Below are 21,220 nucleotides of genomic sequence, written 5' to 3'. Positions count from 1 at the left end.
GGAGTAATGTCGAAATGAAGACAGCACGTTTAGGAGGCTGGCATTGTGGTGTTTTTCCTTTCACGCTTTCTTATTACCAAATAAACTCGCCAATTGCACAGGGCCCAAAAGTATTCAGTTAAATGGCACTAGCTGGAACTTCTACGATATGAACTCATAACAAATGCTTTTGTTCCCCAACCAAATTCACCTACTATGCACCAAATTGTTGGGAATACTCTCGAATGTTCCTAGATTTTTCATCGGAATTGTTTAGACAGAATTCGCAGGGGCTCTTCATAAGAGAGCCCATTCTTTCACACTGAAGCAGTGCTCTGGTCGTACATGCTAATTATATGCAGCAGGGTGAACAATGGTATTTCAGCTGACCCCGCCATTCCATTCGGGTCACTTATCGGGGTCACTTCCTATTTCACGTTGCCTCATATCTTTGTTGCCCCATATGAACACGTGGACGTTGTTGTTGCCTTTAGCAACTGAGGTGTTGGGTTGCTAAGCGAGTGGATGAAGGCCAGTTTCCTGGCGTGGAGTATCAATAAAGTCAAGAAGGAGCATTAGGCAATGCATAATAAATAAAGCAAGAAATAAATAAAAAAGAAATAAAGACAGACAAACAGAAAGAAAGAAAGAAACAAACATACAAACAAACAAAGAAAGGAAGGAAGAAAGAAAGAAAGAAAGAAAGAAAGAAAGAAAGAAAGAAAGAAAGAAAGAAAGAAAGAAAGAAAGAAAGAAAGAGTTCTAAAACAGGCACCCAGACGGTTTAGTTACGCTTGGCCCATTTGCCTGGTTTGATTGAATCCCCCAATTACTGTGGGGCAGCCATCCGCCTTCCAACTCCTTTCTAGCCTACGCCACCATCTATAACAGCGCCTAAGTTCATTTCACTACATCACCGTAACGTTCGCTTGTCCACGGCTTTTCTCAATTCTTGACATTTCCTAATGTCTCAGAGGCTGCATACCGACTTTAAGTGCTGTCCTATAAAGGCCTGCAGATCTTTTATTGCGTCAAAACGAAACATATCGGCAAAGAGTTCTTACGAATTTCTCTTCTTGTATATTTGCTTTGCATACCGCTGTTCATCCAGTTATATGTGCATGTTGCATTGCATAAGGAAGATATAGAACACTATCTGCCACTTTCCTGTCTTTTTAAAGAAGCATGTCGGAGTATTTAGGTGGCATTGACCAACGGAAATAGTATGATGAATAGTATGACGAATTACACGGAACTTCAAACGAACTAATACCCCTGTCACACGGCACCTGAAATGTCATTTGCTGCGAGTGACATTAGACAGAATTAGTTGCGCGTACGCAGCCTCCCATTGCGAATGGCTGGCTGGGTGCGTCCATACGGCAACTGGAGACGCGCAACTAAATCTGTCTATTCAACTTTCAACATGATTTATTCCATTTTTTATGCAATACACAGAAAAAACGGCGATAATGTCCATTTTGTGGCTCTTACACGGGCATAGTGAATGACATTTCACACCTAGTGATATTCGCCCGTTGAATGTGCTCACTGAAATCGTGGAACCACGACGTGTGCACTCTCGTCAAAGGCGCTTCACAAGAGATTAAAATATCGGCATCTTAAAGCAGGTGCAAACGATATTCAGATGTTTATTAACGGTCGCTTTTCGCTTTTCTGTAACTATTTAACGCGAAACGCGATATCGGAACCAATCTGTACAGCAATATTTTCGTTCCCAGGCTCCGACTTGTCAGCCACGTTTACACACGCTCGCTGTTTCGTTTTAGTGCAGCGTCACCGCGTTAGACTCGATAGTTGCAGAATATACATGTTGGCCACCAGTATTAGGAGAGTGCCTTCAAACAAATTTTCATTTATTCGGATGCACCAAAGTTCTCTGTTAAGTGCTGACAAAGTCGAAACCTGAAGAGAAGGCAGCGTAAACGAATTCGCGTGTAGGTGCAGCTCTGAATCCCTCGTCCTGTGTGATCTTTTTTTGAATAGGAAGCTTGAGGAGCTTCCGTCGGTTCTGATGCTTCATTCGCAGCAGATGGAGAGCAATTAACGTTCTTTTGCACTTATTCACAATCAACGTGGTCACAAATTCATGAACGCTGTCATGGTTCCAAACATTGACGACTGCAAGTTGTGAGCGGCTTTTATTAGGCTAGTCTCGCTACGAGGATTTTTTTAAGTACTAGTGCTTTTTTATCACGTCTCAGTATATCGTGAACCAGCCGGACAATGTTGATTGATATGTGGGGGTTAACGTCCCAAAACCACCATATGACCCAGCCGGACAATGTTATGGAAATTAAACAACGCGATTTGTACCGTTTTGGTATCATATACTACCGATAAACGTTGGCATGAATAGCGAGTGCCATTTAATATAGCCGTGTAGGCCAAGAGTGCATGGTCGAAAAGTCATTCGTTTTAAATGTCGTTCGCTCCAAACGACGTTACATGTGCTGTGTGGCATATAGGTCAAAGTAGTCCTTTCATTCACTTGCTGCATGGAAACCCATGCCAGTAGTTTTTGTATTTAACATCCAGGTTTTCTCTGATAGCTTATTTAGAAAACATCAAGCATACGAAACACAGTCATACTGAAATGGGTGTGTAATTGCAACACTGCTTCTGTAATTATTTCAGCTCTTTGTTTGTTTAGTTAACTTTTTTCCCCCGGCCTTTTGCGCACCTTGCACAATGATCCGGTTTCTTGCTTGCCGGAGGCGTTGTTCCGAGATTCGCACCAGTTTTTTTTTTTTTTTTCACGCTTAGAGGCTCCTTTCGAACAGCCGTGATCGTATGCAGGTTAGTAGCTTGCGTCCTGGCCGCTACAACCAAGGTTGGAACCCTGGTCTCAGCACATTTTCTTTTTAATTTCGCGTCACGTTTTCTTAAAGAGGCACTCAGCAATCCAAAGTTCACGACGAATGGGAAAGCGGCCCTCGCTTGCGGTTCCGACACATGAGCGAGGAATGCGCATCCGATGCGAACCGCCCCGATTCCCTTTATTTTTTCCACTCACGTACCTATTGTGCACTGTGTGTCTCTTACGCTGCCCCACTCTATTTGAAGTCTAAATGATGGCATCAGTGTGATCGTTTCAAGAAGTGCCTCCGTTCTACCAGACAGCCATGATCGTATAGTGTTTAGTACCCTGCGTTGTGGTCGCAGTAATCTATGATAGAATCCTGGTCACGGCATACTTGGTTTTTTCGACGTTAACTTGCTCACTTCTTTTTCTTTTAAAGAAGTACCCTGCATTACAATGTGCGTGGGCAGTCCTTGATAGTTCCTTGAAGTTACATTCAATGGCACTAAAAATTCCGCACAGGAAGCGGCAATCAAGTGGTATTTTTTTCTTAAATATTTCTCACTTCAAACAATCCCTGAAAAAAACTTAAGCAGTGCCGTTATCTTACTGCATAATGAAAATTTTATCATCTCTGGTTGAGCACTACAAGTTGTTTTATTAAATAATTTGGTCTAAGCTCACTATTTAAAAAGCACATCAAGCAAATTTTGTGAATTGTAAGCTTGGTGGATCGGAAAAAAAATATAATAATGTGCTCTATATAGCTCGGAACAAAACTTAGATGAATGGAGACGCGTTGCGCTGATGTATTTTTTATTACTTGAAGTTTTTAGCTAGTAGACACTGTATGTAAAAAAGAAAAAGGGTGCTTTGATGGACTAATGTGTCGAAATGGAAAAGGTTTGGCGGAGACGTTTGACCTGAAGGTAAGAAGTTAACGTTACTATAATTAGATGGTAACTTAGACTTATTATTTGCTTTGGTGAATGAAAGTTATTTACGCACGTTAATTAACACTAGTGTTCTTGACGTGCGACAATGTACTCACTTAAAAAACAGCGCCAATAACGACGGACAAGAAAAAGAAGGAGACAGACAGCGGCACTGACTTACAACAAGAATTTATTTGCTAGAACCGCACAATATATACTTGGGCAGCATCTGACAAAAAAGAGAAATACAAAACAAACAAAACAGAATCCACCTAACAACCACGTAGTCATCTACACAACGCACCATGAACAACACGTGTGCTAACATTCCGAAGGAAATCTATTTCCGCATACCGTTAGCACACGGAACGTTAGCACACGTGTTGTTCATGGTGCGTTGTGTAGATGACTACGTGGTTGTTAGGTGGATTCTGTTTTGTTTGTTTTGTATTTCTCATTTTTGTCAGATGCTGCCCAAGTATATATTGTGCGGTTCTAGCAAATAAATTCTTGTTGTAAGTCAGTGCCACTGTCTGTCTCCTTCTTTCTCTTGTCCCTCGTTATTGGCGCTGTTTTTCAAGTAAATCATGTCGGACCAACTCGCCCAAGCAACCACGTTAGCGACAGTGTACATTCCTACAAAAACTTAGTCATCAACATAGAAATAGGATTCGAGAAAATGTGGCAGCGGCAGGATTCAAACCTGCGCCCCCGAGGAGACGGGTGCCCTAAACCAGCGCCCTAGACTGCTCGGCCACGCTATCTTTATTTTGTTAGCTCGGCCACGCTGCCGATGGTCGGTACTATTTTATAATGCAGTGTTTAATAAACTGGATGAATATGTAGAGAAGCAATGAAAGTTTTCGCAGTGGTGGGATTCGAGCCTACGGCCCCGAGGAGACTAATGCCTTAAACCAGCGCCTTAGACCGCTCGCCGAGGCTACCGATGGTTGGTACACTTTTATAATGCAATCTTGAATAAACGGGATGAATCAACATGCAGAGCAGCAATAAAGGTTTTGGCAGCGGTGGGATTCGAGCCCACGCCCCCGAGGAGACTAATGCCTTAAACCAGCACCTTAGACCGCTCGCCCAGGCTACCGATGGTTGGTACACTTTTATAATGCAATCTTTAATAAACGGGATGAACCACCATGCAGAGAAGCAATAAAAGTTTTGGCAGCGAAGGGACTCGAACCCACGCCCCCGAGGAGACTGGTGCCTTAAACCACCGCCTTAGACCGCTCGGCCACGCTACCGATGGTTGGCACTATTTTATAATGCAATATTCAATACATTGGATAAATGACCTTGTCGAGAAGCAATAAAGGTTTTGGCAGTGGTTGGATTCGAACCCACGCCCCCGAAGAGACTGGTGCCTTAAACCAGCACCTTAGACCGCTCGGCCACGCTACCGATGGCTGGCACTATTTTAAAATGCAACATTCAATACACTGGATGAACGACCTCGTAGAGAAGCAATAAAAGTTTTGGCAGCGGTGGGATTGGAACCCACGCCCCCGTAAACTCTGGTGCCTTAACCCAGCGCCTTAGACGTCTTGGCCACAATACCGATGGTTGGTAATATATTATAATGCAATGTTCAATGAACTGGACAAACGATCAGGTAGAGAAGCAATAATAGTTTGGGCAGCGTTGGCATTTGAGCCCACGCCCCCGAAGAGACTGGTGCCTTAAACCAGCACCTTAGACCGCTCGGCCACGCTACCGATGGTTGGTAATATATTATATTGCAATGTTCAATGAAGTGGACAAACGATCAGGTAGAGAAACAATAAATGTTTTGGCAGCGTTGGGGTTTGAGCCCACGCCCCCGGAGAAACTGGTGCTTTAAACCAGCGCCTTAGACATTTCGGACACGCTACCGATGGTTGGCACTGTTTTATAATGAAATATTCAATACATTGGATGAACGACCTTGTAGAGAAGCAATAAAAGTTATGGCAGCGTTGGGATTTGAGCCCACGCCCCTTGAAGAGACTGGTGCCTTAAACCAGCACCTTAGACCGCTCGGCCCCGCTACCGATGGCTGGCACTATTTTGTAATTCAATATTCAATACATTGGATGAACGACCTTGTATAGAAGCAATAAATGTTTTGGCAGCGGTGGTATTCGAACCCACGCCCCCGAAAAAACTGGTATCTTAAACCAGCGCCTTAGACCGCTCGGCCACGCTACCGATGCTTGGTAATATATTATAATGCAATGTTCAATGAACTGGACAAACGATCAGGTAGAGAAGCAATAATAGTTTGGGCAGCGTTGGCATTTGAGCCCACGCCCCCGAAGAGACTGGTGCCTTAAACCAGCACCTTAGACCGCTCGGCCACGCTACCGATGGTTGGTAATATATTATATTGCAATGTTTAATGAACTGGACAAACGATCAGGTAGAGAAACAATAAATGTTTTGGCAGCGTTGGGGTTTGAGCCCACGCCCCCGGAGAGACTGGTGCCTTAAACCAGCGCCTTAGACATTTTGGACACGCTACCGATGGCTGGCACTGTTTTATAATTCAATATTCAATACATTGGATGAACCGACCTTGTAGAGAAGCAATAAAAGTTTTGGCAGCGGTGGGATTCGAACCCACGCCCCCGAAGAGACTGGTGCCTTAAACCAGCGCCTTAACCATTCGGACACGCTACCAATGGTTGGCACTGTTTTATAATGAAACATTCAATACATTGGTTGAACGACCTTGTAGAGAAGCAATAAAAGTTATGGCAGCGTTGGGATTGGAACCCAAGCCCCCGAAGAGATTGGTGCCTTAAACCAGCGCCTTAGACCGCTCGGCCACACTACCGATGCTTGATAATATATTATAATGCAATGTTCAATGAACTGGACAAACGATCAGGTAGAGAAGCAATAAAAGTTTCGGCAGCGTTGGGACTTGAGCCCACGCCCCCGAAGAAACTGGTGCCGTAAACCAGCACCTTAGACCGCTCGGCCACGCTACCGATGGCTGGCACTACTTTATAATGCAATATTCAATTCATTGGATGAACGATCTTGTAGAGAAGCAATAAAAGTTTTGGCAGCGGTGGGATTTGAACCCGAGCCCCCGAAGAGTCTGGTGCCTCAAAGCAGCGCCTTAGACCGCTCGGCCACGCTACTGATGGTTGGTAATATAATATAATGCAATGTTCAATGAACTGGAGAAATGATCAGGTAGAGAAGCAATTAAAGTTTCGGCAGCGTTGGCATTTGAGCCCACGCCCCCGAAGAGACTGGTGCCTTAAACCAGCACCTTAGACCGCTCGGCCACGCTACCGATGGTTGGTAATATATTATATTGCAATGTACAATGAACTGGACAAACGATCAGGTAGAGAAACAATAAATGTTTTGGCAGCGTTGGGGTTTGAGCCCACGCTTCCGGAGAGACTGGTGCCTTAAACCAGCATCTTAGACCGCTCGGCTACGCTACCGATGGCTGGCACTATTTTATAATTCAATATTTAATACATTGGATGAACCGAACTTGTAGAGAAGCAATGAAAGTGTTGGGAGCGTTGGGATTCGAACCCACGCCCCCAAAGAGACTGGTACCTTAAACCAGCGCCTTATACCGCTCGGCCACGCTACCGATGGTTGGCACTGTTTTATAATTCAATATTCAATACATTGGATGAACGACCTTGTAGAGAAGCAATGAAAGTTATGGCAGCGTTGGAAATTGAGCCCACGCCCCCGAAGGGACTGAGAATAGGGGCGCTTCGCGAAGTGATCGGACGCGACGCTCATCGGCTCCGTCGATTTTCGGCTGGAACCGTGCTCTTTTCAATGTGGCTGCTCTAAAATTTGTGCGACTGCATCTGCAAAGTCAGCAAGATTCTGGAGACACCGATCTTACCCAGGTACGCCGAATTTTCGGCCACTTCGAGCAACTTTGCATCGCAACGTAGCGAACGAGCTAAGCCTCACGGCTGCGGCTCCGCTGCTGCTGGATGCGGAGACGCCGCTTGGTCAACTCCTCAACATGGCGCTGCCTGAACAACGTGGCTACGACCCTACGACTCTGTCGTGCTCGTATATCCCGACAAATCCATCAGACGACGGCCCATCCACCATTTCGGCGAAGCAAGCTGACATTTTTCAACTCGTCGAGGGTCGACGTCGCCGCTGAAGAAACGCGGAAGGAGCGTCTGCACTGAAAACTTCTTTCAACAACCCAACCACTGGAGACGCTCGCGCTCCATCTTCTAAAGCTCCACAAAAGACCTCACCAGTCTCCAAGTGGACGCCGAAACCAATGGTCAGGATGAATCCTGGCGACTACGTTATCGTGCTCAAGCCACGCATTACAGTAGCCCTCAAGGCAGCGTTTCAACAAGGTGAGCTTGGCGCTGCCATTTCCCAACTCATCGGAAGGCAGCACATGAATGAAATCACCATTTCTCCCAATTGGGAGCAAAACATCATCATCTGTGGCACGCAGAATAACGGGGTGGTTCAGAAACTGCTGTCGGACTTTCAAATCAACACCAGCAAAGGACCGCTGCCGCTTCGCGGTCACCTCAAGCTCACCGGTGATGTGTGTCGCGGCGTGATTTCTGTGCACAACCTCGAAACCAGTGCGTCCCTGAAACATAGTGTGCAGTGGCGTGGCGGTGAACTAGTCTATGCGCGCAAGCTGGGGAACTCCAACGTAGCTGTGTTGACTTTCGCGGGAAGGAACGTTCCGCGTTTCGTCCACTATAACGCAGAACTCACTCCCGTCAGGGGGTACAAGAAGACAGTGCCAGCGTGCTACCGCTGTGGTGCACTGGGGCACCGGGCGGATATCTGTCCCAACCCGGTCACCGAAAGATGCAGCCTTTGTGGCCAAAACGTGGGCGCTGGTCCTGAGGGGATGGCCCCCCACGAATGCAACCCAACGTGCATAGTTTGCGGGGGTCCGCACCTCACCAGCTCCCGCGAATGCACTGAAAAATTCATCAGGCTTCAGCAACGAGGATCCAGGACATCGGGGACCCCAACGAAACCAAAGCGCCGGTCAACTGGCAAAGCGCCAATTCCTGGCGAAGCAGCAACGGCAACGCTACCACCTGGCGCGGTGGAATCTCCGGCTTTCGGCGCTCCATTTGGCAACGCTGCACGCAACCAACCCAAGGTAGGCAGTTGGGTGGAGGTCGCCTCCTCTCTCTCCTCTCTCTCCTCTCCACCTTCTTCTGCCACAAGCACTACCGAAACACAAAAACTCAGACATGAGCTCGCCCTTTTGCGATCTCAGAGTGAAAAACTAGCCAGCGAACTTGACTCGCTCAGAACCAACCTCACTACTCAGCCCTCGTTGAGCGGCGAAGAGGAAAATATAACAGACAGGGAGATTCCTACTACTGTAGAGAGTCGCGTCGCGGCCCTGGAGACCCAGGTGAATGCAATGGAAACACAATTGGCCGACCTCCCCAAAATTATCCACGACATCATCGCGCGTCATATGGAGACTGTCATCGCACAGGTGACACAAACAGTAACTCACATTATCCAAAAGTGGATACAAGACAATCCACGCGTCCTTAAGCGCGTAGGGCCCATTAGGGACGTTAATCGCCCCTCAAAATTTAACAGAGTGACTCCAGATGAGTCTGACTTTTCTGAAGACTCCGGCACGTCAGCACAGGGTGCTAGTGAACTGAGTAATCTTGACAACACAACCCCACCCTCCATCTCCGAACATGGCCTCCAACCCTAGGTCTCGAGCCAGAGCAACTCAGCCGTTGTTACTAACACAGTGGAACTGCAGAGGTCTCAAGAACCACAAGAAGCGGGCTCATTTCCGCCTCTATCTTGAGACCTTTGAGTTCCTCGTTGCCGTGGTTGCCCTTCAGGAACCCGGCACGGACGTCAAACTCACAAATTACACTACATTTCAACACAACCCAGAGACATGTATACTTGTTCACAAGCAATATACCGCCCAGAAAGTCACACTCCTCACAACACCGCCTTTCCCATACACGATGGTGTCGGTGCTGCCTATAAGGCGATCTGACCCACCAGTTCACATTTTAAACATTTACTGTCCCCCAAAGCTTAAGAACGTCACGTTCAGCGCAACGTTCACACAAGCTATGCAGGTGGCAGGAAGGGACCCCCTCCTGATCGTCGGCGACTTCAATGCCCCAAGCAGGTTATGGGGTTACCCACGAGAGGACACGCGTGGAAGGAAGCTGGCGGAACTTCTTTCTACACTTGGACTCACCCTCCACACTGATCCCGCCAGCCCAACACGTGTAGGCAACTCTGTTCAACGAGATACTTGCCCGGACCTCACAATTACGCGCAACATACGCCATGCTGACTGGCTGAACACACAGGACACTCTCGGTAGTGATCATTGTGTATTAAACACAACCGTGTACATGCGTCCCTTAAAACGCCCACTTACACAAGCTCATATCCCAGACTGGACAACTTTCCGCACCACTCTACCTATTGTAGACCCCCTCCAGTCGGGATACGACACCTGGTCTAAATCACTGACGTCTACACTGAAACAACACCAACGGCTGATACAGCTCACGAAACTCAAACGGACGTGGACAACCACCTCCTCCATTTTGACAGGCCCGCCGCAGCCTCACCAAACGATGAAAAAAACAGAAACATAACAGAAGCCTCAAGAAACGCATCCTAGAACTCACGGAGCAAGCTGCGGAATATGCTGCTCAGCTAGCCGACACTAACTGGGTGAACAGGTGCAACACGGCTGCACGCCAGATGTCTGGTCGCAACACGTGGCGCCTGTTTCGCGCTCTCATCGATCCAACACAAACACGCACGGAAACTCAACGTCACTTACATAAGGTCATGCACAACTTTACAGGAACGACAACACAGCTGGCAAACACGCTCAGGGACCGATACCTGTGCACCACCAAGGACCCCCGGACGGCCGCATACTCCTACGCAGGCAAAAAGAACACGCAGTTGGACACCCCGTTCCAGCTCCACGACCTCCAGGCGGCCTTACGCAAGATGAAGGGTAGCACTGCACCAGGACGAGACCAGGTTACGGTCAAACTGTTGGCCAATCTTCCCGACGCAGCCTACGCCACGCTCCTCAAATACATCAATAGGATTTGGGACGGCGAAACTCCTCTCCCTCTTGAATGGAAATCAGCTCTCGTGACCTTCATCCCGAAGGCAGGTAAACCTATTGACGTGGAGAACCTTCGCCCCATCTCCCTCACGTCTTGTGTCGGCAAGCTGATGGAAACGATGGTGCGCGACAGACTCTTCGAGTTTCTAGAAACACAGCACACTTTTGCGGACACCATGTTTGGATTCCGCCCTCAGAAGTCAGCCCAGGATATACTTCTACAGCTCCACCATGACATATTAGATCCTGTTGAATGCCCCCACAATGACAAGGTAGTCCTGGCCTTGGATCTTAAAGGGGCATTCGACAACGTGAAGCATGAGGTAATCCTTGACCACCTCAGTCAGACCAACTGTGGTTATAAAACATTCAATTATGTTAGACACTTTCTTACAGACCGTCAAGCCTACATACGCATACAAGATGAGGAACATGGGCCTTACGTCATCGGCTCGAGGGGAACTCCTCAAGGCGTGGTTCTCTCTCCCCTCCTATTTAATATAGCCATGCTTCATCTTCCCCCCAAATTGGCTTCTCTACCAGGGATACATCACGCTCTTTACGCGGATGATATCACGATCTGGGTCACGCAAGGTAACCTGGGTCACATGGAGTCATGCCTGCAAGCAGCAGCAACTGTAGTCGATGACTACGCAACCTACTGCGGACTCCAGTGTGCCCCGTCTAAGTCAGAATTTGTGCACGTACGTCCCTCCCCTCAGGACACAACTCAGCTCCATATCAGTCTTCCCTCGGGACCGATCCTTGATGCCAAGGAGATCCGCGTCCTTGGCCTCTTCATACACCACCAACGCAAGGCCGACACCACAATAGCCAAACTTCGCACGGTGGGAGACCAGGTGGGCCGTATGGTCCACCGGGTCTCCAACAAGCGGGGCGGATTACGAAGCAGGGATGCAATGCGGCTTGCCCATGCTTTCGTAACGAGTAGAATACTCTACTCGACTCCCTACTTGCACCTACGCAAACACGAGGATGATCAACTCGAGGTCATCCACCGTAAAGTTATCAAGCGGGCTCTCGACCTCCCTATCACCACGTCCAACCAGAGACTTCTGGCCCTATACCCCATGACAACTTTCTGTGGCAGGACAGCCAAGGCTACGGAGCCGAAGCACGCTTGTCTTACTGCGCCACAGCATGTAGTCCCTCAACGAAAACTTTGTATACTGTTCTAAGTAACTAAGATTTTACCATTCGTCACTTACATTTTTTGCGGATTTATTTTTAATTAGTGAATAAAAACGTTGCGCAGTAGAAAAAATTTCGTTTCACGCTCTCTCAGGTTTTTGGGGGTTTTTCGGCTTCCGTCGCGTTTTTACCTCACCGCATTCCTCACTGTCAAAGATGGCGTCCGCCAGTTACAGCTCGTCAACGTCGCTTACGGAGGAAACACCGCCGCGTGCCGCGAGTCCACCAGCTGCGCAGCCGTACCAGGCGTTGTCAAATCAAAAGCTGTCCGTACAGGATAAGAAGGTGGCGTACAACGTTTACGCGCAAGTAAGGAAAAGCGACCCGCAGCTGTCTGTGAGAGCCGCATGTCGGAAAGTCAGCGAGCTCACTGGTGTTAGCGAGCGCAGTGTCTTCCAGATTAAGCTCGACGTTAACAGTGAAACCCTGAAGTCAACGAAGCGGAAGCGCCTGCGCCTCCCCGCCATGGATGACCGTGCGAAAACCGGGAAGACAAGACTGGAGCTTCACGACAGCTTCTCCCTCGCAGCTCTACGAAGAAAAGTGCATCAATACTTTCTGAGGAATGAACTCCCAACAGCTGCAAAACTGGCTCAAGATGTAACCAGTGACAGTGACATGAACATGCCTAAAATGAGCGTGCGAACGATGCAGAGGCTGATTAACGATATCGGCTTTTCCTTTCGCAAACGGAAGAAAAACTGTGAGCTTTTGGAAAGAGACGACATCATCACGTGGTGACGGCGGTACCTGCGTACCATCCGAAAACTTCGCGCTCAAAAACGGTACGTGCATGATGAGTTGTGTAACCATTACATGAATACTTGAATGTATCATTCACCCAGCAACCTGGGTCCACGCGTCAGTAAATCACGTCACAATATTATTAAAAATTGCTCTCGAGTTCCCAAAGATGCGACTCGCGTTTCCTGCAGCGAAACGCGAGCAAACGCGAGCCGAAACGCGAGCAATTTTTAATAATTGTGACACGAGCCGAGTTTCGCTGCATTCGCCGCGCTTCGCTGCAGATGACATGCTTCATTTTTGTTGTTTATTCTTCCAGACCCATATACTACCTTGACGAAACCTGTGTCAACGCCGGACACACAAAGGATAAAGTATGGGAAGACGCGAACATCACGACACGGGAGGAGGCCTTTCGGCAAGGCCTGACCACAGGGCTTCGCGCACCAAGCGGCAAAGGTAGCAGGCTCATCCTTTTGCACGCCGGCAGTGAGGACGGGTTTCTGAATTTTGCATGCCTTCTCTTCCGAGCTGCAAAACGATCTGGGGACTACCGCACCGAAATGGACGGGCCGCGCTTTGAGAAGTGGTTCGGTGAACAACTTTTGCCCAATATCAAGCCGTGCAGTGTCATTGTAATGGACAACGCACCGTACCACAGCGTCCGTCTCGAGAGAGTTCCAACATCGTCATCTCGAAAGGCTGACATTCAGTTGTGGCTGACAGAAAAGAACATCGCGTTTTCACAAGACCAATTGAAAGCTGAGCTGTTGGATTTGGTGAACGACCACAAGAAGATGTTTTCCGCCTATCGCGTGGATGTTTTGGCGAAGGCTGCCGGTCACGACGTCGTGAGGCTTCCTCCGTATCATTGCGAATTTAACCCGATCGAACTGATATGGAGCCAGGTGAAAGGTTACGTCGCTGCTAACAACACAACATTCACCCTTGCCGGCGTTGAAAAACTGGTGCGTGAAAGCATCGATCGCGTAACGCCAGACAACTGGCTCCAGGCATGTGCTCATGTGAAAAAAATTGAAGAGGACTTGTGGCAACGTGACGGCCTCATCGACTCAAAGCTCGACCAGCTTATAATTCCACTCGGGTCAGAGTCCAGCACCGAGAGTGACGGTAGTGACAGTAATATGAGCGAACTGGAATACCTCACATGAATGCAACCACAGTCGTGAATGTAAACACAGTGAATGTAAACCATAATATTGTGTTCTGTACCTGTGCACATGTCGTTTTAAAGGGACCGACAACTGGCCAGAATATACCGAATACCAACCGAATACCTGCTTTTAACCTAATAAAAAATTCTCATAAAACATGTTCCACGGCGTTTTCCCCGTTTCCATTGCATGATTGGGCACTGTCACAGATATTTCCGTTGAAATAAAGAAAACGGGCACCTTAAAAATTGCTTCATCATCATCATCAGCCTGTTTAAGTCCACTGCAGGACGAAGGCCTCTCCCAACGATTTGCAATCCACCCTATCCTGAGCTTTCGGTCCTTTTAATGTTTTTCCCACAATAAAAGTGCGCCGACATTCGTTACAAATAGAGTCTGTTCTCGTAGAGGGCTTTACGCTTTGCTATATTCTTTCGCAGTAAAAGATCGCATTACAAGTCATCGGGCTGAGTTTAGACACAGCCTGTGTCTTTTGCGGACGAGATGAACATCAAATTGAGTACTTATTGCCGAATCCATAAATTTTTTTTCAAATACTGCTGCAAATAAAATAAATTTTATGAACAGTGATATCACTCTTGCAAATTAGATAGATATAAATGTGTATATGCCTTCGATGAACGCCATTCACGCGTGATTAAGCTCGATGGTGCTTGCGCGCAGATCGTAATTCACCACATTTTCCCATGGCACCGTTGTGGGAATGCGCTGACACGGACTGCGCTGGTGAAATCGAAACCGAAACACCCGTCGAAGCGGTCGGACTACTTGGCGCAGTAGCACATGTGCATAGTCTCCGCCCACGTAGCCTTGGCCGTGCTGCCACAGAAAGTTGTCGCCGGGTATAGGCGTGGTGAATACCTACCGGGAACTTCGAGAAGCCCACCTCGTTAACCAATACACGCGCCTTGCACAGACCCATTCCGGTCGCCGCCTCTTGGACCGAATACACATCAAACACGATTACTATATCGAGGAAAGGGTGAGAGTGCCAGAACCTTGGAGACGCGCCCTCCGGGTCCGACCCCTTCCCTGCAACATGTTCAAAGAAAACCACAGTGATCGCCGCCAGGCGCGCGCGGAAGCGTTGCAGCGACACTTTGGTCAAGAGGAACACGTTTGCTACGTGGACGTTGCCGGCCCGCACCATGGGGGGTGGTATACTGCCGCAGTCATACACAACGCAAACACCGTAAACGGGCTTACTTTCAAAGCCTACGGCGCAACACACGCGGAGGAGGTTGCCATCGCTCTGGCTCTCACCTATCCATCTTCTAAACATATCATCACCGACTCACGAGAGGCCTGTTGGAACTATCAGCTAGGGTAGGCTTCACCGCTTGCTCAGCGCATACTGGAACCTAGCTGCCGATACGTTATTCCAACTCCGCGAAATCTAGTTTGGGCACCCGGTCAGCAAGGACTCAGGGGTAACGAACAGGCCGATCAGGCCGCCCGCGCACTCTCTTCCCGGGCTACCTCCCGGTCTTTGGAAGCCTACTCGCAATCAGACAATTCGGCCCTTTCATTCAAAGATATTACCAATTACTACAAGGAGGAGCACCGGCGCTATCCAGAACCTTGTAAGGGACTGCATCGCGCTGACGAGCGCCTCCTTTTAAAACTGTTTACCAATACTGTACTGTGCCCGGTGGTGCTAAAACATTTCAATTCATCCTTTGATGGCACGTGCCAGTTCTGTGGTGAGGTGGCTGACACCTTTCACAACGTCTGGGCGTGCCAGTCAAATCCATCTATCCCCCCCCCCCAACCCCAATCCCACGAGAGAGGACTGGGAGGCGGCCCTGCTCGGCTGTCAAGACCTGAAGGCCCAAGAGGCTCTGGTTCAACGGGTGCGGGCGGCGTTGCTTGCCAATGGAGCCCCGGATTAGGGGTTCCACCTAGTGCTGTGAGGGTAGCAGGTCAATAAGGCCCCAACCCAATCACCTCTCTGTAACCATTTAATGGTTATTAAATGTTTTCACCACCACCACCACCACCGAAGGGACTGGTGCCTTGAACCAGCACCTTAGACCGCTCGGCTACGCTACCAATGGCTGGCACTATTTTATAATTCAATATTCAATACATTGGATGAACCGACCTTGTAGAGAAGCAATAAAAGTTTTGGCAGCGGTGGGATTCGAACCCACGCCCCCGAAGAGACTGGTGCCTTAAACCAGCGCCTTAGACCGCTCGGCCACGCTACCGATGGTTGGTTCAATTTTATAATGCAATCTTGAATAAACGGGATGAACCACTATGCAGAGAAGCAATAATAATTTTGGCAGCAGTGGGATTCGAACACTCGCCCACGAAGAGACTTGTGCCTTAAACCAGCGCCTTAGACCGCTCGGCAAACCTACCGATGGCTGGCAATATTTTATAATTCAATATTCAGTTCATTGGATGAACGACCATGTAGAGAAGCAATAAAAGCGTTGGCAGCGGTGGGATTCGAACCCACGCCCCCAAGGAGAGCGGTGCCTTAAACCAGCGCCTTAGACCGCTCGGCCACGCTACCGATGGTTGGTTCAATTTTATAATGCAATCTTGAATAAACGGGATAAACCACTATGCAGAGAAGCAATAAAAATTTTGGCAGCAGTGGGATTCGAACCCTCGCCCACGAAGAGACTTGTGCTTTAAACCAGCGCCTTAGACCGCTCGGCAAAGCTACCGATGGCTGGCCATATTTTATAATTCAATATTCAGTTCATTGGATGAACGACCATGTAGAGAAGCAATAAAAGTTTTGGCAGCGGTGGGATTCGAACCCACGCCCCCAGAGAGAGCGGTGCCTTAAACCAGCGCCTTAGACCGCTCGGCCACGCCACCGATGGTTGGTTCAATTTTATAATGCAATCTTGAATAAACGGGATGAACCACTATGCAGAGAAGCAATAAAAATTTTGGCAGCAGTGGGATTCGAACCCTCGCCCACGAAGAGACTTGTGCCTTAAACCAGCGCCTTAGACCACTCGGCCACGCTACCAATGCTTCGTAATGTCTTATAATGCAATGTTCAATGAACTGGACAAACGATCAGGTAGAGAAGCAATAAAAGTTTCGGCATCGTTGGGATTTGAGCCCACGCCCCCGAAGAAACTGGTGCCTTAAACCAGCGCCTTAGACCGTTCGGACATGCTACCGATGGGGTGCACTCTTTTATAATACAATATTCAATACATTGGATGAACGACCTTGTAGAGAAGCAATAAAAGTTTTGGCAGTGGTGGGATTCGAACCCACGCCCCCGAAGAGACTGGTGCCTTTAACCAGCGCCTTAGACTGCTCGGCCACGCTACCGATGCTTCGTAATATATTATAATGCAACGTTCAATGAACTGGACAAACGATCAGGTACAGAAGCAATAAAAGTTTCGGCATCGTTGGGATTTGAGCCCACGCCCCCGAAGAGACTGGTGCCTTAAACCAGCGCCTTAGACGGTTCGGACATGCTACCGATGGCTGGCACTATTTTATAATACAATATTCAATACATTGGATGAACGACCTTGTAGAGAAGCAATAAAAGTTTTCGCAGCAGTGGGATTCGAACCCACGCCCCCGAAGAGACTGGTGCCTTAAACCAGCGCCTTAGACCGCTCGGCCACGCTACCGATGCTTGGTAATATATTATAATGCAATGTTCAATGAACTGGACAAACGGTTAGGTAGAGAAGCAATAAAAGTTTCAGCAGCGTTGGGATTTGAGCCCACGCCCCCGAAGAGACTGGTGCCTTAAACCAGCACCTTAGACCGCTCGGCCACGCTACCGATGGCTTGCACTAATTTATAATTCATTATTCAATACATTGGATGAAGGACCTTGTAGAGAAGCAATAAAAGTTTCAGCAGCGTTGGGATATGAGCCCACGCCCCCGAAGAGACTGGTGCCTTAAACCAGCACCTTAGACCGCTCGGCCACGCTACCGATGGCTTGCACTAATTTATAATTCAATATTCAATACATTGGATGAAGGACCTTGTAGAGAAGCAATAAAAGTTTCAGCAGCGTTGGGATATGAGCCCACGCCCCCGAAGAGACTGGTGCCTTAAACCAGCACCTTAGACTGCTCGGCAAACCTACCGATGGCTGGCAATATTTTATAATTCAATATTCAATACATTGGATGAACGACCTTGTAGAGAAGCAATAAAAGTTTTCGCAGCGGTGGGATTCGAACCCACGCCCCCGAAGAGACTGGTGCCTTAAACCAGCGCCTTAGACCGCTCGGCCACGCTACCGATGCTTCGTAATATATTATAATGCAATGTTCAATGAACTGGACAAATTATCAGGTAGAGAAGCAATAAATGTTTCGGCATCGTTGGGATTTGAGCCCACGCCCCCGAAGGGACTGGTGCCTTAAACCAGCGCCTTAGACGGTTCGGACATGCTACCGATGGCTGGCACTATTTTATAATACAATATTCAATACATTGGATGAACGACCTTGTAGAGAAGCAATAAAAGTTTTCGCAGCGGTGGGATACGAGCCCACGCCCACGAAGACACCTGTGCCTTAAACGAGCGCCTTAGACCGCTAGGCCACGCTACCGATGCTTGGTAATATATTATATTGCAATGTTCAATGAACTGGACAAACGATTAGGTAGAGAAGCAATAAAAGTTTCAGCAGCGTTGGGATTTGAGCCCACGCCCCCAAAGAGACTGGTGCTTTAAACCAGCACCTTAGACCGCTCGGCCACGCTACCGATGGCTTGCGCTAATTTATAATTCAATATTCAATACATTGGATGAAGGACCTTGTAGAGAAGCAATAAAAGTTTCAGCAGCGTTGGGATATGAGCCCACGCCCCCGAAGAGACTGGTGCCTTAAACCAGCACCTTAAACCGCTCGGCAAACCTACCGATGGCTGGCAATATTTTCTAATTCAATATTCAGTTCATTGGATGAACGACCATGTAGAGAAGCAATAAAGTTTTGGCAGCGGTGGGATTCGAACCCACGCCCCCAACGAGAGCGGTGCCTTAAACCAGCGCCTTAGACCGCTCGGCCACGCTACCGATGGTTGGTTCAATTTTATAATGCAATCTTGAATAAACGGGATGAACCACTATGCAGAGAAGCAATAAAAAGTTTGGCAGCAGTGGGATTCGAACCCTCGCCCACGAAGAGACTTGTGCCTTAAACCAGCGCCTTAGACCGCTCGGCCACGCTACCAATGCTTCGTAATATATTATAATGCAATGTTCAATGAACTGGACAAACGATCAGGTAGAGAAGCAATAAAAGTTTCGGCATCGTTGGGATTTGAGCCCACGCCCCCGAAGAAACTGGTGCCTTAAACCAGCGCCTTAGACCGTTCGGACATGCTACCGATTTTTTTTTCTTTATTGCCTGGTTCAGGTCAACTTACATGTAACTCAAAGGACACAGACAATAAAATCGCGCAATGTACAATGCACATAGGTAGTGTCTCTAGTGCACCAGCCTATTGCTGGTGTCGTTGCGTTAAAATTCGGGCAGAGTCACAAGATTATCTACCCGCGGGAGCCAGTCAGGTGGCTCGGGTACAGCTTTTTGAACAGAGAGAAACCAGTCTATGCTCTTACGAAAATAGGCTCGAGCCGGCCGCGCATCTCTGTCGAAATGGTAGCCGGCCATTCTCGCTCTCCACAAAGAGTGGAGGCCCAGGAGCATGATTGCATCATATGGTACCCCGTCTTCGTTTTCAACATTCAGAAACCGGATTCCATACGGATCCAATGGAAGGTCTTTCTTAATAGCTCTCTGCAACACATCCCAAAAATACACGCCCTCCCAACAATGTAAGAAGACGTGGTCAATTGTTTCTGGTGCCTTGCAAATTATGCAATGGGATCCCCAAGGGGAAAAACATCCCTTTGCTTTCAAGAACACTTTCACTGGCAATGTGCCCGAGTGCAGCTTAAAGAAGAATGTTTTGCTTGCAGGCTGTACATGCATGTTTTTAACCCTTTTTAAAACATTTCTTCCTGGTCCTCCACTGTGTATAGCCCGATAAAGCGGTACTGGAAACACAATGTCACACAAGGCGAAATAAAGCTCTTTTCTTTTGACGCTCCACAGGTATTCGTTTGAAAATCTCACAGAAAGGAATCTTATACTAGACACAACTTCTCGATAGAACCCACCAATCCCTCCTGCACAGGCCTCAGTAGTGACAACATATCCAGGGAGAAATCTACTGAGGTGCAGTTGACACAGGGTACGCAGGAATGGATCAGTAAGGTCTCTAAAAAACAAAAACCTGTTCACAAGTTGCCGTAAAAACAGGTGACCGAGGCCTAGGCCCCCGTCTTTAACCCGTCTGAACAAGTTGGTACGGCTGCATCGTTCCCACTTGGAAGCCCATACAAAGACAGCGAATATCCGGTGAAACTTCTGCACATTAGTTCGCGAGCAGTGCAGCACCTGCAGCACGTACCAAAGCTTGCTTATAAAGAACAGGTTGCAGACGGTGGCTCTGGCAAAGATTGACAGGCTCGCCCCCCTCCACTTCTCAGCTTTTTCCTGCATATCTTTAACTTGGTTCTGCCAATATTGGGCACTGTCTCGATACGCATCGAGCGGGACGCCCAAATACTTGCCCGGGACTGTCGCCCGGGGCACATTTGCAAAGTGGTCAGGTTTCGTGTGCCAGGATCCGTGCCAGAGCCCGAGACTCTTAGACCAATTGACGCCGCTTCCTGTGACATGGCTGAACTCGCGAACAGTGTCAACAGCCTGTTGAATGCCACGCTTGTCTGTTGAAAAAATGGCCACATCATCAGCATAGGCAAGCAGCTTGAATTCTGAAGATTGTAGCCGGAAGCCATTTATACGCGTGTCATTTAGAATGGCTAAGCAAAGGGTTTCAATATACAAGCAAAATAACAGGGGGCTGAGGTGACAACCCTGGCGCACCGAACGTTGCACACTAATGGGGGACCCAAGGCTCTTATTCACAATCAATCTTGTTGTACAGTTTTGGTACGCCAGGGCCACTCCATCACAAATAACAGAACCAACATTAGCATGGTCCAAAACAGCAAACAATAAGCTATGATCCACACAGTCAAATGCCTTCTCAAAATCTATTTGTAAAATGGTGACTCGTTCATCAGAGTAATCACAACACTCGAGAACACTGCGTGCCTTATGGATATTTAGGACAATCGAGCGACCTTTAATGCCACATGTTT

At 48.1% G+C, this 21,220-nt stretch overlaps 1 protein-coding gene and 9 non-coding genes across 10 annotated transcripts; 1 reads left to right on the top strand and 9 right to left on the bottom strand.

The window, feature by feature from the left end:
* The first annotated feature begins 2,101 nt into the window (after positions 1-2,101).
* LOC119183876 (uncharacterized) lies at positions 2,102-14,001 on the top strand. Its single transcript, XM_075887868.1, has 2 exons — positions 2,102-2,130; positions 13,149-14,001. Exons 1-2 carry the CDS (start codon positions 2,102-2,104, stop codon positions 13,999-14,001), a joined length of 882 nt encoding a protein of 293 aa, XP_075743983.1.
* Positions 5,859-5,940, bottom strand: TRNAL-AAG (transfer RNA leucine (anticodon AAG)). Its single transcript has one exon. It is a non-coding gene; the product is annotated as a tRNA-Leu (tRNA).
* Positions 6,331-6,411, bottom strand: TRNAL-AAG (transfer RNA leucine (anticodon AAG)). Its single transcript has one exon. It is a non-coding gene; the product is annotated as a tRNA-Leu (tRNA).
* TRNAL-AAG (transfer RNA leucine (anticodon AAG)) lies at positions 7,273-7,354 on the bottom strand. Its single transcript has one exon. It is a non-coding gene; the product is annotated as a tRNA-Leu (tRNA).
* Positions 14,002-16,153: 2,152 nt separating the features above from the next.
* On the bottom strand, positions 16,154-16,235 carry TRNAL-AAG (transfer RNA leucine (anticodon AAG)). The gene has a single exon. It is a non-coding gene; the product is annotated as a tRNA-Leu (tRNA).
* A 232-nt stretch (positions 16,236-16,467) lies between these two features.
* Positions 16,468-16,549, bottom strand: TRNAL-AAG (transfer RNA leucine (anticodon AAG)). The gene has a single exon. It is a non-coding gene; the product is annotated as a tRNA-Leu (tRNA).
* A 232-nt stretch (positions 16,550-16,781) lies between these two features.
* TRNAL-AAG (transfer RNA leucine (anticodon AAG)) lies at positions 16,782-16,863 on the bottom strand. The gene has a single exon. It is a non-coding gene; the product is annotated as a tRNA-Leu (tRNA).
* Positions 16,864-17,566: 703 nt separating this feature from the next.
* Positions 17,567-17,648, bottom strand: TRNAL-AAG (transfer RNA leucine (anticodon AAG)). Its single transcript has one exon. It is a non-coding gene; the product is annotated as a tRNA-Leu (tRNA).
* Positions 17,649-18,194: 546 nt separating this feature from the next.
* TRNAL-AAG (transfer RNA leucine (anticodon AAG)) lies at positions 18,195-18,276 on the bottom strand. Its single transcript has one exon. It is a non-coding gene; the product is annotated as a tRNA-Leu (tRNA).
* Positions 18,277-18,978: 702 nt separating this feature from the next.
* On the bottom strand, positions 18,979-19,060 carry TRNAL-AAG (transfer RNA leucine (anticodon AAG)). The gene has a single exon. It is a non-coding gene; the product is annotated as a tRNA-Leu (tRNA).
* Between the last annotated feature and the right edge of the window lie 2,160 nt (positions 19,061-21,220).

This window comes from Rhipicephalus microplus, chromosome 3 (genome assembly GCF_043290135.1).
Source record: "Rhipicephalus microplus isolate Deutch F79 chromosome 3, USDA_Rmic, whole genome shotgun sequence".
In the NCBI taxonomy this organism is placed as follows: domain Eukaryota; kingdom Metazoa; phylum Arthropoda; class Arachnida; order Ixodida; family Ixodidae; genus Rhipicephalus; species Rhipicephalus microplus.
This window is presented reverse-complemented; position numbering and strand designations above follow the sequence as displayed.

Coding starts and splice junctions, on each gene's coding strand:
- LOC119183876 (XM_075887868.1), top strand. CDS start 2,102: ATGGTTCCAAACATTGACGACTGCAAGTT. Junction 2,131..13,148: donor AACATTGACGACTGCAAGTT/GTGAGCGGCTTT, acceptor TTATTCTTCCAG/ACCCATATACTACCTTGACG.